Consider the following 15,261-nt stretch of genomic DNA (forward strand, 5'->3'; position numbering starts at 1 on the left):
TCTTGGAAGAGTGAGGGACATCGCTCTAGATCCCAGTCTGAGTGTGCTGAGCCAGGCCACCGGGCTGTGTCTCCCCCCCCCCCGCTCCGCCCCCCCCCCCCCCGGGGGTATGGCTTTCTGGGCAGAGGCGGCCCACCCTCACCTCCTAAGGAGGGGACGAGCGAGGGGAGCCGCCCAGGGCCAGAGGCAGGCTCTGCGCCCCGCCCCGCCCCGCCCCGCCCGACGGCCCCGCCCCGCCCCGCCCCGCCAGTCACACGGTCACTTCCGTCTTGCTGGCTGTGTAGCAGGTGTGGTGACCGGGGATATAGTGCAGCTGTTCCACCGTGTTGTGTCTGCGGGAGGCGAAGGCCTGACGCTTGGCGGCCGTCTGGCTCTTGCCCAGAGTGGCATAGGAGTTACTGGAGGCACTGGGATGGGAGTGCATCTTGGTCATGCGGTACCGGTCCAGCACGGGCGTGGACACAAAGACGTCCGTGTGCGAGATGGCCCGCGACAGGGACTGCTCAGGGAAGGCCGTCCGCTCCGGGGACAGCAGCGGGTCCTGGGAGTGCAGGCGCTCGGTGGACAGCAGCTGCTCGTCGGACAGGATGCGGTCGTAGGGCAAGCCGAAGTCGTCGGGCAGGCCCCGCTCTGGGGACAGAACCCTGTCCTGGGACATGGCCCGGATGGGCCGGCGGGGTCGCTCTCGAGGTAAGGGCTTCTGTTGGGACATCTGGATGACGTTGAGGGGGAGGGTGCCACGGGCAGCCAGGTCCGGCAGGTGCCGCCTCCTCATGTAATACTCATCAGCCTCTTTGTCAGCTGGGGGGAGAGGGGGAGGGAGAAAGAGAGAGAGAGAAGTCAGCTGGGGTGACACTGTGACATCGCAGCCAGGACTGAACTAGGACCCCACAGCCCAGACGGGTGGAGGAGAGCTTCTCCACTGAATGTGCAAACCCAGTCCGGGGGGGCTTGTGAAATGCAGATTCTGATTCACACCTCCTGGTCCAGGGTGGACCTGGGAGTCTCTCTCACTGGCTCCCAGGCATTGCTGATGCCCCTGGTCCAGGACCACCCTGAGTATCCAGGGGGACATGAAGGTGCCCAGGGAGCTCAGGGCAGAGTTGCTGGCACGGCCAAGCCCCTCAGATCCTGCTCTAGTGCTGTTTCGACCACACTACGGTCCAGAAACAGGACGGCTCTGGCTGGAACACTCAAGGAAGCAGTTGGTGGCCTTCTGATGAGGTTCAGAGCCTCTCTCCGAGGAAGCTGGGTTGCTCCAGGGAAGTAAGATGCTCCAACCAGGAGGCACTGGTGAACATGCTTAGCTGGTAACTTAGGAACATAGTAACACCTTCTCTGAGTAACAGCCAGTGTCTAAGAAGCCAACACAGGGGCCTCCAGCCCCACATGTGCACAGAATCCAGCCAACACCTACTTCGACTGTGCCCACAACATGAGCAGCAGGCCAGAACCATCCTCTATGTGCACCTCATTCAATGCTCCACCCTTCTCTTCATCCAGGAGGCCCTCCCACACTCACAGGGACTGCTATACCCTTGAACTTACGCAGGACACACATAAGCCTGCTTTGCCCCAAACTTCAGGAACGAGGCTTCCTAGGGTTTTCCAAATCTCTGCAGAATGTGGGAATGCTGACTGTTCCACTGTTTGCCCAGAGGGTCCTGGATGGGTAGATCCTGCCTCCCTCTTCCCCGCCATTCATCAGATTCCTCGGATCATTAGGGATCCCCGCTTCTAGCCATAGAAATTCACCATTCTACCTTGGAGGTGGCTGATGTAGGTAGACCCAAGGGATGAATTTCATCAGGGTAGGTTACCCCGTAGCATCAAGCAAAGGCTCAGCCCCGCAGCTGGGTGGTCATGAAAATAGCCCCAGGGGGACGTGGAGGCAGAAGGTCCAAGGGTCAGGAGCTAGGAAAGAAGAGTCCTTGTGCTGTGTACCTTCTTGGCATTGTAAAGGGTCTTAATGGGTCTTCAGCCCACCCATGTTCAGAGGCTCCTTAGACTCACATGGCCTCACTCTTTATTCTTGGAACTCCACACCTGTCCCCTCAGGTGTAGTGCAAGAGAGAAAAACACAGGAGGATGTCACAGAGGCTGCAGAGGCAGACCCCAAGCCCAAGAAAACCCACTTACTTAGCCTCTTCAAGGATGAGTACTTGCTAGGGTGGGTCTTCACTGCAGACTCATAGGATGGGGGCAGGTGGGCCAAGTTCTGGAAGGAGCGGGAGAAGGAGAGGTCATAGGGCTCGGTGGCCGATGTCAGGATGTTGTTCATCCGTGGCTTCTCTACAAAAGAAGGGAGGGGTGCATGGCATTAGGGAAGACAGAGGGCAGGTAGGAGGGGAGGATCCAGGTTCTGTCTCTCACTCCTCATCCTGCTTTCCTGGTCTGCTGTGCTAGGACACGGGTGGTGCTGGTGACTCAGTTTCCCTCATGCCCAGTTCCAGTTGTCTACAAGCCTGGGGGCAGGTGCTGTTTTAGCTGTTACTGGCCACGCTGGTGGCTTGCCCTTCCTTGAATGGCAAACTCCTTCTCCCCATGTATGTCTGATGAAAACATAAGCCTGATAGAGCTGGAGGGGGGGGTCATAAAATTGTCTACTTTGGAGTGAAAGTTCTGTCCTTTCCCTCACAGCTCTCAGGCTCAGAAAAATCTGAATTTGAAAGAGGTGGAGTGACTGGTCTTGTCCACATATCCATGGAACTGGGTCCAGGACCCCAACTCCACCAAGACTCTATCCCACACAACCCATGATGTCATTCCATCCCTCATTCCATCCCTTACATGGGCCTTGGGCCTCCCCAAGCCCTGCACCCAACAGGCCACCGTGAGCTACAAAGCTATTTCCTCCTCCTCTAGTACCTCCCCTAAGGCCCCCTTGGCTATCTCTGAGCCATTGGAGGAAAGAATGTAGGCAAAATGCGTAGCACATCATTCCTCTTTCCTCCCTCCTTCCCTTGAGACAGAGCCTTGAGATTCCAAACTCTGAAGAGAGAGAAGGGAGTGTGTTCAATGCTAGACCGGAGTGGGGGGTGGGGAATGGGAGGAGGAATGGAAGAGAAGATGAGCAGGCAATGAGGTGGATGACTAATGAGGTGAATGAGCTGAGCTGGGCTCTGTGGTTGAGGGGAGAGAGGAGATGCAGGTGTGGGTGAGGGAGTGGTTGTGAAGGAAGGAAGCAAGCATGCCTTGGTGCTTGACGGACTTGCTGTGCCTCAGCAAGAAGTCAACAGTGGTACCATTCCCCCAAATGAGGTAGGCAGGTGGCTCTCTCATTGTCCCTCTATCCTCTATGGTTTGGGACCCCCAAGAAGGGCCAGGCTTTGGCTTCCCCCTGCCTCTTGGCAAAGAGAGTGCCGAACTATGGAAGTCAGGAATTCTGTGAAGTGGGGGGCAAAGAGGAGCACCTGCTAGGCTTGGTCCAAGGGCAGCCTCACTCCAGGGAACTCCCAGCTTCTCTATCCTTCCTGGCTTCACTGGTCCCCCCAAACACTGGGGATGGAGCCAGGGGAGCCCAGCCAATGAGCTGGTGTTCTTGCCAGCTCAGTACATATGTGAGGGGGTGAGGGATGCTCTACATCCCCAAGAGATCAGAACGTGCTGTGCAGAAAGAGCCTCCCTGGTATGGATCGGGATGGATGCCAGGAAGTGGAGTGGGCAGGAAGCTGGGAGCACTGCTATCCGGAACTGGGTGACAGCCACTGGTCCCCTAGCTCTCCTTTCTTCACTTTTGGTGATGCTGGAGAAGAATAAACTTCCCTCTGCCTCTTGGCATCATACTCCCACTGAGGGCATAGCTCAGCTCACCCACTTCCAAATGCAACATTTCTGGATGCTCTTCCCATCAGCCCCGCTTGTTCTCCAACTCATGCTGCTGAGCTAAGGCCAGCTCTTCTTTGTCTTCTGTCTCCACCATGATTACCCCTGCCCCCTTGCTTATGCTGTCTTTCCTATTGCAATGCCTTTCCTTACTCGTCCTCTGTCCAAATTCTCTCTTCACTCAAGACTCCTCACTATGGCAATGTCACATCTTTTCAGCCCACAGCGATATCCGGTCTTCAAGCCCCTATTGCTTTTCCAGGCAATCCCACCCAGTTTAGTTGTCTATGTGATCTCTGATCAGTTGACTTGAGCTGGTCTTGTTGATCACCAAAGATGGCAATGTCCTTGACAGCAGAAATCTTGCTTTCCAATTTGATGCCTTCATAGTGTTTGGCCCCAAATCAGGATCCAACTAATGCTCTTTGGTTAATCAAGTTGACACAGGCCATCTTCCCCTTTAATAGTCAGTCTGCCAGCTCCTGGGGGCAAGTGTAGCCTCCAAGGAAGAAATGCAGAGAAAGCCCTGCTCCCACCAGGCTGTGAGCTGCTGAAGGGCAAGGACCAGATCTACCTACCCTTGCCCCCTTGTACCAGGTGGAAAAAGAAAAGACCGGGAGAGGAGCTGGGAAGAATGGCTCCTCTTCTGTCCTCAGGAGGCTGTGCTTATGTTGGCTCCTTCTGGAGAAAACCAGCTCCTACTTATCCTTCCAGAATGTTCAGGAGTGAGTGGAGCACTCCTCGCTTGCCTTTTCTGGCTCCTCTTCCTACAGCTGTGTCATCACCATGGGCATCCCCCAGGCTCTCTGCTTCTGCCTTCTGCTTTTCTCTTTCAGCCTTCTCTGCACAGACTGCCCCCACTCCCAGGCCGTCTGTTCCTGCTTCCAAAGCATAACTCACATCTTCAGCTGTAACCTGCCTCCAGACTGCATCTCTGCATTTCTAGCTGCCTGCTGAATCATTTCTCTTGACTATCCTTTGGTTCTCTCCAGCTTCAGATGTCCAGATCCAAATTCACCATCGACAGCTTCATCTCCCCTACACACAGGCTGCTTTCTTGCCTCTCCAGATTGCATTACTAAAAACTCCCATTCTTCTAATTGAGCATAGCTCACCATTTTACTCACAGTTGACTCTTGCCAGCCATATTCAGTGAGTAAGTTTTCTCGATTCCTTCACCATCGTGTTTCATATCTGAACCTTTCTGTCTTTTCCCACTGTCCACATCACCCCTGGGACCTGCTGCTTCTTAACTGATCTCTCTAATGTCTTCTAGTTCTGGTTTTTTCCTAGACCCCACAACCTGAAACAGCTTATTAAACTATTGCTTTCATCACGCATTTCCACCAGGAGCCTCGCCCTAGAGGGGGACATCAAAATAGTCCAGTTCTAGCCTCCTAATTATAATGCTCAACACCTCAGTGCTGATGCAGAGCATAATCTCACAGGAGGGTGGTAAGTCTCTTTGCCAAGAGAGCTGCAGATTTTATCTTTGTTTTGAGTTTCTCTCTCACTAAAATTTAATGATGTTTTCACTCCTTCAGAGCAAAGACAGAGGAATGACTGATAGTTCATAATTTACATGGCTGTCTTGTGTCCTACCAAGTTTTGAGCGGGTGCCCAAAATAGTTTTTCTCTGCCATTCCAGATGTTATGTTGCGACCTGGCAGGAGGAAGTGTTAAAAAGGAAACTTGGTTTTGTAAACCTCTGGGGCTGCCTCCACACTCCCGTGCTCTACAACCTTCATCTTCCTCCCCTGCCCAGGGGCTAATGCTCAGGTCACCCAGTCTGGTTTTGAGTGTTAGCAAATCTTACTTGGTTTGGGGTGGATTGATAGGGTTTATATGCCAAGTCCCATGCCATTAGTAAATGGTACCACAAGCAGCCTTTGGCCAAGGAGAGTGCTCACTCCTTGCTGTGGACATATGGAATTGATGACCGCAAGAAGTGATCTAGATTGCACATGAGAATGGGCTAAGAGAGGGTCTCACTCCTTCCCTTTCATGGTGGAAGGTCACTCCAGTTTCAGAGACAGGACACGAGGGGGTCAATGGTGTAAGGGTGGGACTGAGCCACTGTGGGCTCCTTACACCTCCTGAGCATCAGTGAGTCATGACCATATGTCTGATGCCTGATGGGCATCAGTAGTCAGGATGGACCCACTCGGAATGGGGATGGAATACAGAGTGCTCACAGCCATCTCTCACCATGTGTAGGGGTCTGGGCAGCACTGCTTAAAATCGGATGGTTATACTGATGATCACCTGGAAATCATAGAAAAGAGATGTTTAAAGAAAAGTTCAGGCATTCCATTGTTGCTCCCGCGCAATAGCACCTCTCTTGACATCTAATGTGCTTCTCTGAGTCCGAGGATGCCCTTCTGAAACCTGATGCCCTGGAAAAGTGAAGGGCAGGAGGCAGTGTGTTAGGCGCAAAGAAACTTCCTCTGCTGTTTGTGTGTCTCTCTCCTTCTGCACCAAGGCTTCCTCTGTCACCATGGAGACCCACCCACATCTGTGGATCTGGCTGACCGGCAACAGAGGTTTGTTGGGGTGGAGGTGGGTGGAGAAGGAGGGATGGAGACTAAGGGCCATTTGGCAAGTATACACACATGGGGTGGGGAACCGGGCAGGGGAAGGAGATCCTTTTGGGGGGGAAGGGGTGTTTTAGGGTGTGGTTAGCCAGGAAGAGGATTCCCTAACTTAAGGTGCTTATACTTTTACGGGGCTTTGATTTGTCCTTTATACACAGGTGTCTGGGTGCATCCTCAGGTGGGACAAGCTGACGTGAACTGTCCACTGCTTGGGATCAGGAGTCCTGGGTGCTTGGCTCTGTCCTGCCTCTACATGACACAGCCCAACCTTTCCAAAGCATTTCTTTTTATTATAAATGGCAAAGTCCACATGGATTGAACAAGTCACAAAATTAATAGGGTCCCAGTTGCCAAAGCGCAGAGTTCAAGGCATTCTAAGGGCTTCTGAAACTGAATGCACCTGTGGTTTTTGCCACGAAAGAACACTTCATCCCTATGTTATTACTTTAATTCAACATTGTATTTTTGCTTCTAATTTCAACTAAAGCAAGGGGGGAAGGAGGCATGAAGTCTTTGCTTTAGTTTTTCTAAACCATGGTTTACAGCCATGCCATCATCTTGGGGCTAGAAGATCTGCTTCTGTTTCCCTTCATCTCGCTATTGAAACCATCTTTTACTACTCCTGGCATCTTAGCCTCTGGCTGCTCACTATTCAGCTTCCTCATGAGACCCCTTCACCTCTTGTATTCCCGACATACTGATGCTTCATGAAGGCTCTACCTTCTTGCACAAACTGACAGTTCTCAAATACACCTCTTGTTGAAGGTCCATCTGGTCTGCTCTGTAGGGTTTGATTCTAAACAGCTTACAGACATGCCTTCGAAATTCCTGCCCTTATTCCAAACCACTGTGTCCTGAAGCGAGCTGAGCCTTCTCATCATTTTATTGTCCCATGGTCAAGCTTCTGTCTGTCCGTGGCACTAATATTCTATGGGCTTGCAAACCCCAGTCATGGTCCACCATTTCCCTTCCTTCATTCTTCCCAAATCCTGTTCCTATAGCTACCTCCAAAATCCAGGCCCATAATATATCTTTTTGTCCAGATTCCTCTTAGCTCTAGACCCTGGCCATTTCTAAGACAAATCATCCTGGGTACTCCTACTAGACAAAATTTCCCCTACTAATGGAATTGTGACATCGTTCCTTTGGTTCAGACCAGACTCTTTAAGTAGTCATGGACATTATCCAAAGGGGATGTGGGTTTGGGCAGCAAGCTAGAATTTCTCACATAATGGTATTCTTCCCTCCCAAGACCGAATATTAAGCTATATCCAGGGAAAAAACCATTTGCCAAAGGTTGAATTAATGCTACATCGGACCTGGATTTAAGCAAGAGGAGAGAATCCAGGAAGGGAGATAAAGGATAATTTTTTTTTCCCTTTTTGCTTGTCCTCCAGAGGCAAGGAGAAAACCAGTTTCATTGCTCTCTGTTGTTGTTATTTTTTGGTTTATTTGTTTTTAGGCAATATGGCAGCATTAGAGACAGCTGTAAAAAATGGAAGAGCCCAGTGGAAGGATGGTGAGTGGCAGTTAGACAGAAACACTCTTAATCTTCCATATTAGAGTCTAGGTGCCACCGAGGAAAGGGACATCAATTCATTTCAGTTAATAATTCCTGGTCACTGGTTGTGCTCTGTGCTTTGTGCTAAACACATTCACCTACATTTTTTTTAAAAGATTTTATTTATTTATTTGATAGAGAGAGAGAATGAGAGATAGAAAGCACAAGAGGGAAGAGGGTCAGAGGGAGAAGCAGACTCCCCGCCGAGCAGGGAGCCTGATGCGGGACTTGATCCCGGGACTCCAGGATCATGACCTGAGCCAAAGGCAGTCGCTTAACCAACTGAGCCACCCAGGCGCCCTACATTTTTGAGAATGAATATTAAGACCAATTTTGATTTGTATATATGTTATTGGCCTACCCATTTCCAAACTGTAAAAAAACCTCTTTAAATGTCTTCTTTGAGGTAGTCCTTATCATTTTTCTTTACAGATGCATTTGCAAGCAGGATAAATGTCTTGCATTTAGATATTTTGTTTACAAGTGCAATGCTTTTCCTTTTGTTTGAATCACACTTCGAATGTTTTGCTAACATTTAATTAAGGGAAGAAATTTAAAGCATAAAGGAGAAAATTAAAACTGTCTTAAAATAACCACGATGACACTTTGTTATATTTCCTTTTCTTTCTCTCCCCCTGGAAATTACTATGTGTATGTTTACTTTCAACACACACACAATATTACAATGAATTACCTTTTGCATTTGTCATTTTGCACAAGTGCGAATCAGCTTTCAGCTCTTAAGGTGGAGAAAAATACAGATAAATACGATGATTTGATCCTCACATTTGTACAAAATAACAAATGTGTGAGGTTATTCATTGCAACATTTTTATAGTTTTTATAAAACTATAATAAACTAAAATTTATAAAAATTTATAAAATTTTGTAGCAAAGAAAAGGAAAAAAGAAGGAAACTAAATGTTCATAGGCATATGTACATAAACACACACAGATAAATACGTATAGGTTCCACAGATGTGAGTGTCTCAAATACATTACTTTTTTTTTTAAAGATTTTATTTATTTATTTGAGAGAGAGAGAATGAGAGACAGAGAGCATGAAAGGGAAGAGGGTCAGAGGGAGAAGCAGACCCCCTGCTGAGCAGGGAGCCCGATGTGGGACTTGATCCCTGGACTCCAGGATCATGACCTGAGCCGAAGGCAGTCGCTTAACCAACTGAGCCACCCAGGAGCCCTCAAATGCACTACTTTTAATCTGTTTCCTTTATACTTAATGGACAACGTATCTTGAATATATTTTCACATTTTGAAATATTCCTTGAAATATTTTATATGGGTTCATAATAGTCCTTTCTATAGAATACTCTATAGTACACATCTATAATGTAAGCATTAAATTATATAATTTAAGCCATTCATCTCTTCCTGGGAATTCCCTTAATTTGCTTTTGGTGTCGTATTATTTCATTACAACATTGGATTCTATTTGCATATATTTATAAATTTTTAAAAATATTTATTTATTTATTTTAGAGAGAGTGAGGCAGTGAGTGGGGGGAGGGGCAGAGACAGAGAATCTCAAGCAGACTCCCCCCTGCTGAGCATAGAGCCCGACACAGAGCTTGATCTCACCACCCTGAGATCATCACCTGAGCCAAAACAAAGAATTTGACACCTAACTGACTGTGCCACCCAGGCACCATTTGCAAATATTTATTTAATTCATATATATTCATAAAGAAAGTTTGTCTTTTTTTGGGCTAAGATATCAAGTTTGTGCATCAAGAAAATGATTTTGTTGAGTCAGGTGAATAGCATTCAAATTTTCTCTGTGCCCTGAAACTATTAATATAGCACATGAGATACCCGTTCTTTGGAAGTTTGGAGGAATACAATAATAATGTCTAGTGTCTTTGGGGGAGTTTTTGTTAGTACCGTATAGGAGGCTGCCTTAGTATTTCATTGACTGCACAAAAAATTTGGGAGATGGATGTTATAATCACCAATTTACAGGTAGGGAAACTGAGGTTTGGAGTGGTCAGTAATTGGCTTAACAGGTGAAGCTGGGGATGCAAATCCAGGCGGGCTTGCATGAAAGCCCCCATCCATAACCATTACATGCACTGCTTCTCACACTCGGCAACATTTTATTTACATATTAATCCATTCAGTTTTCCAACTCTAAATTCAACTTGTAGTTTCTATTTTTCCTAAATATATCTACTGGAACTTTGTAACTTTTTTAGCTTAAAACTGTAACATTCCTCAAAAAAAAAAAAAACCCTCTCTACATGAAATTCTGTCTTTTCTTTTTTTCCTTTAAATTTTTTTATTGGTATGTTAATCACCATACATTAAATCATTAGTTTTTCATGTAGTGTTCCATGATTGCTTGTTTGTGCATAACACCCAGTGCTCCACGCAGAACGTGCCCTCTTTAATACCCATTACCAGGCTAACCCATTCCCCGCCCCCAGAACCCTCAGTTTGTTTTTCAGAGTCCATACTCTCTCATGGTTTGTCTCCTCCTCCGATTTCCCCACCTTCATTCTTCCCCTCCTGCTATCTTCTTCTTCTTTTTTTTCTCAACATATATTGCATTATTTGTTTCAGAGGTACAGAGCTGTGATTCAACAGTCTTGCACAATTCACAGCGCTCACCATAGCACGTACCCTCCCCAATGACTATCACTCAGCCACCCCATCCCTCCTACCCCAGCCCCACTCCAGCACCCTCAGTTTGTTTCCTGAGATTAAGAATTCCTCATATTAGTGAGGTCATATGATACATGTCTTTCTCTGATTGACTTATTTCACTCAGCATAACACCCTCCAGTTCCATCCACATTGTTGCAAACGGCAAGATCTCATTCATTTTGATAGCTGCGTAATATTCCATTGTATATATATACGACCTCTTCTTTATCCATTCATCTGTCGATGGACATCTTGGCTCTTTCCACAGTTTGGCTATTGTGGACATTGCTGCTCTAAACATCGGGGTGCACATACCCCTTTGGATCCCTACATTTGTATCTTTGGGATAAATACCCAGTAGTGCAATTGCTGGGTCGTATGGTAGCTCTATTTTCAACTGTTTGAGGAACCTCCCTATTGTTTTCCAGAGTGGTTGCACCAGCTTGCATTCCCACCAACAGTGTAGGAGGGTTCCCCTTTCTCCACATCCCCGCCAACATCTGTCATTTCCTGACTTGTTAATTTTAGCCATTCTGACTGGTGTAAGGTACTATCTCATTGAGGTTTTGATTTGGATTTCCCTGATGCTGAGCGATGTGGAGCACTTTTTCATGTGTCTATTGGCCATTTGGATATCTTCTTTGGAAAAATGTCTGTTCATGTCTTCTGCCCATTTCTTGATTGGATTATTTGTTCTTTGGGTGTTGAGTTTGATAAGTTCTTTATAGATTTTGGATACTAGCCCTTTATCTGATATGTCATTTGCAAATATTTTCTCCCATTCTGTCGGTTGTCTTTTGGTTTTGTGGACTGTTTCTTTTGCTGTGCAAAAGCTTTTAATCTTGATGAAATCCCAATAGTTCATTTTTGCCCTGGCTTCCCTTGCCTTTGGCGATGTCTCTAGGAAGAAGTTGCTGCGGCTGAGGTCGAAGACGTTGCTGCCTGTGTTCTCCTTTAGGATGTTGATGGACTCCTAAAGGAGTCCATCCTAAATCCTGTCTCGGGTTTAGGCCTTTCAACCATTTGGAGTCTATTTTTGTGTGTGCTGTAAGGAAATGGTTCAGTTTCATTCTTCTGCATGTGGCTGTCCAATTTTCCCAACACCATTTGTTGAAGAGACTGTCTTTCTTCCATTGGACATTCTTTCCTGCTTTGTGGAATATCAGTTGACCATAGAGTTGAGGATCCATTTCTGGGCTCTCTGTTCTGTCCCATTGATCTATGCGTCTGTTTTTGTGCCAGTACCATACTGTCTTGATGATGACAGCTTTGTAATAGAGTTGGAAGTCTGGAATTGTGATGCCGCCAGCTTTGCTTTACTTTTTCAACATTCCTCTGGCTATTCGGGGTCTTTTCTGGTTCTGTAAAAACTTTAGGATTATTTGTTCCATTTCTTTGAAAAAAGTGGATGGTATTTTGATGGGGATTGCATTGAATGTGTAGATTGCTCCAGGCAACATTGACATCTTCACAATATTTGTTCTTCCAATCCATGAGCATGGAAAGATCTTCCATTTCTTTGTGTATTCCTCAATTTCTTTCATGAGTATTTTATAGTTTTCTGAGTACAGATCCTTTGCCTCTTTGGTTAGATTTATTCCTAGGTATCTTACGGTTTTGGGTGCAATTGTAAATGGGATCGACTACTTAATTTCTCTCTCTTTTGTCTTGTTGTTGGTATATGGGAATGCCACTGATTTCTGTGCATTCATTTTATATCCTGCCACTTGACTGAATTCCTGTATGAGTTCTAGCAGTTTTGGGGTGGAGTCTTTTGGGTTTTCCACATAAAGTATCATATCATCTGCAAAGAGTGAGAGTTTGACTTCTTCTTTGCCAATTTGGATGCCTTTGATTTCTTTTTGTTGTCTGATTGCTGTGGCTAGGACTTCTAATACTCTGTTGAATAGCAGTGGTGAGAGTGGACATCCCTGACGCGTTCCTGACCTTAGGGGGAAAGCTCTCAGTTTTTCCCCATTGAGAATGATATTCGCTGTAGGTTTTTCGTAGATGGCTTTTATGATATTGAGGTAGGTACCCTGTATCGCTATACTCTGAAGAGTTTTGATCAAAAAAGGATGCTGTACTTTGTCAAATGCTTTTTCTGCATCTATTGAGAGGATCATATGATTCTTGTTCTTTCTTTTGTTAATGTATTGTATCACGTTGATTGATTTGCAGGTGTAGAACCAACCTTGCAGCCCAGGGATAAATCCCATTTGCTCGTGGTGAAGAATCCTTTTAATGTACTGTTGGATCCTATTGGCTAGTATTTTGGTGAGAATTTTTGCATCCATGTTCATCAAGGATATTGGTCTGTAATTCTCCTTTCTGATGGGGTCTTTGTCTGGTTTGGGGATCAAGGTAATGGTGGCCTCATAAACTGAGTTTGGAAGTTTTCCTTCCATTTCTATTTTTTGGAACAGTTTCAGACGAATAGGTATTAATTCTTGTTTAAATGTTAGCTAGAATTCCCCTCGGAAGCCATCTGGCCCTGGGCTTTTGTTTGTTGGGAGATTTTTGATGACTGCTTCAATTTCCTTAGTGGTTATAGGTCTGTTCAGGTTTTCTATTTCTTCCTTGTTCAGTTTTGGTAGTTGATACATCTCTAGGAATGCACCCATTTCTTCCAGGTTATCTAATTTGCTGGCATAGAGTTGCTCATAATATGTTCTTATAATTGTTTGTATTTCTTTGGTGTTGGTTGTGATCTCTCCTCTTTCATTCATGATTTTGTTGATTTGGGTCCTTTCTCTTTTCTTTTTGATAAGTCTGGCCAGGGGTTTATCAATCTTGTTAATTCTTTCAAAGAACCAGCTCCTTGTTACGTTGATCTGTTCTACTGTTCTTTTGGTTTCTAGTTCATCGATTTCTGCTCTGACCTTTATGATTTATCTTCTCCTGCTGGGTTTAGGCTTTATTTGCTGTTTTTTCTCTAGCTCGTTTAGGTGTAGGTTTAGGTTGTGTATTTGAGACCTTTCTTGTTACTTGACAAAGGCTTGTATTGCTATATACATTCCCCTTAGGACTGCCTTTGCTGCATCCCAAAGATTTTGAACAGTTGTGTTTTCATTTTCATTGGTTTCCATAAATTTTTTTTAATTTTTAGTAGGATGCTCTTTAGCCTCCATGTGTTTGAGTTCTTTTCGACTTTCCTCTTGTGATTGATTTCTAGTTTCAAAGCACTGTGGTCTGAAAATATGCAAGGAATAATCCCAATCTTTTGGTATTGGTTGAGACCTGATTTGTGACCTAGGATGGGATCAATTCTGGAGAATGTTCCATGGGTGCTAGAGAAGAATGTGTATTCTGTTGCTTTGGGATGGAATGTTCTGAATATGTCTGTGAAGTCCATTTGGTCCAGTGTGTCATTTAAAGTCTTTATTTCCTTGTTGATCTTTTGCTTAGATGATCTGTCCATTTCAGTCAGGGGGGTGTTAAAGTCCCCCACTATTATTGTATTCTTGTCAATGTGTTTCTTTGCTTTTGTCATTAATTGCCTTATATAATTGGCTGCTCCCATTTAGGGACATAGATATTTACAACTGTTAGATCTTGTTGTTGGACAGACCCTTTACGTAGGATATAGTGTCCTTCCTCGTCTCTTATTACACTCTTTGGTTTAAAATCTAATTTGTCTGATATAAGGATTGCCACCCCAGCTTTCTTTTGGTGTCCATTAGCATGGCAAATCGATTTCCACCCCTCGCTTTCAATCTGGGGGTGTCTTTGCACCTAAAATGAGTCTCTTGCAGGCAGCATATCAATGGGTCTTGTTTTTTAATCCAATCTGATAGCCTGTGTCTTTTGATCGGGGCATTTAGCCCATTTACATTCAGGGTAACTATTGAAAGATATGAATTTAGTGCCATTGTATTGCCTGTAAGATGACTGTGACTATATATTGTCTGTGTTCCTTTCTGCTCTATGTTGCTTTTAGGCCCTCTCTTTGCTTAGAGGACCCTTTTCAATATTTCTTGAAGTGCTGGTTTTGTGTTTGCAAATTCCTTTAGTTTTGGTTTGTCCTGGAAGCTTTTTATCTCTCCTTCTATTTTCAATGACAGCCTAGCTGGATATAGTATTCTTGGCTGCATATTTTTCTCGTTTAGTGCTCTGAAGATCTCATGCCAGTCCTTTCTGGCCTGCCAGGTCTCTGTGGATAGGTCTGTTGCCAGTCCAATGTTTCTACCATTGTAGGTTACAGATGTCTTCTCCTGAGCTGCTTTCAGGATTTTCTGTTTGTCTCTGAGACTTGTAAGTTTTACTATTAGATGTCAGGGTGTTGACCTATTTTCATTGATTTGACAGGAGTTCTTTGTGCTTCCTGGATTTTGATGCCTGTTTCCTTCCCCACGTTAGGGAAGTTCTCTGCTATAATTTGCTCCAATATTCCTTCTGCCCCTCTCTCTCTTTCTTCTTCTTCTGGGATCCCAATTATTCTAATGTTGTTTCGTCTTATGGTATCACTTATGTCTTGAATTCTGCCCTCGTGATCCAGTAGTTGTTTATCTTTTTCTCAGCTTCTTTATTTTCCATCATTTGGTCTTCTATATCACTAATTCTCTCTTCTGCCTCATTTATCCTAGCAGTTAGTGCCCCCATTTTTTATTGCACCTCATT

General features: G+C 45.5%; 1 protein-coding gene across 3 annotated transcripts in view; it reads right to left on the reverse strand.

The window, feature by feature from the left end:
* Positions 1-250: 250 nt before the first annotated feature.
* Positions 251-15,261, reverse strand: part of SHISA6 (shisa family member 6) — a 301,451-nt gene continuing 286,440 nt past the window's right edge. For 2 of the 3 annotated variants that reach the window (XM_088027235.1, XM_088027234.1), the window contains 2 exons: positions 2,140-2,292; positions 251-801 (listed from right to left, as the gene is read on the reverse strand). In XM_088027235.1, the coding sequence (XP_087883361.1) occupies positions 251-801; positions 2,140-2,292 (704 nt within the window). Of the gene's footprint in view, positions 802-2,139; positions 2,293-6,033; positions 6,091-15,261 lie in introns of all 3 variants that reach the window. The other variant, XM_028124840.2, reaches the window with a different exon arrangement.

This window comes from Eumetopias jubatus, unplaced genomic scaffold (genome assembly GCF_037043125.1).
Source record: "Eumetopias jubatus isolate StellerSeaLion01/CBP00866 unplaced genomic scaffold, mEumJub1_p1.0 scaffold_10, whole genome shotgun sequence".
NCBI lineage: Eukaryota > Metazoa > Chordata > Mammalia > Carnivora > Otariidae > Eumetopias > Eumetopias jubatus.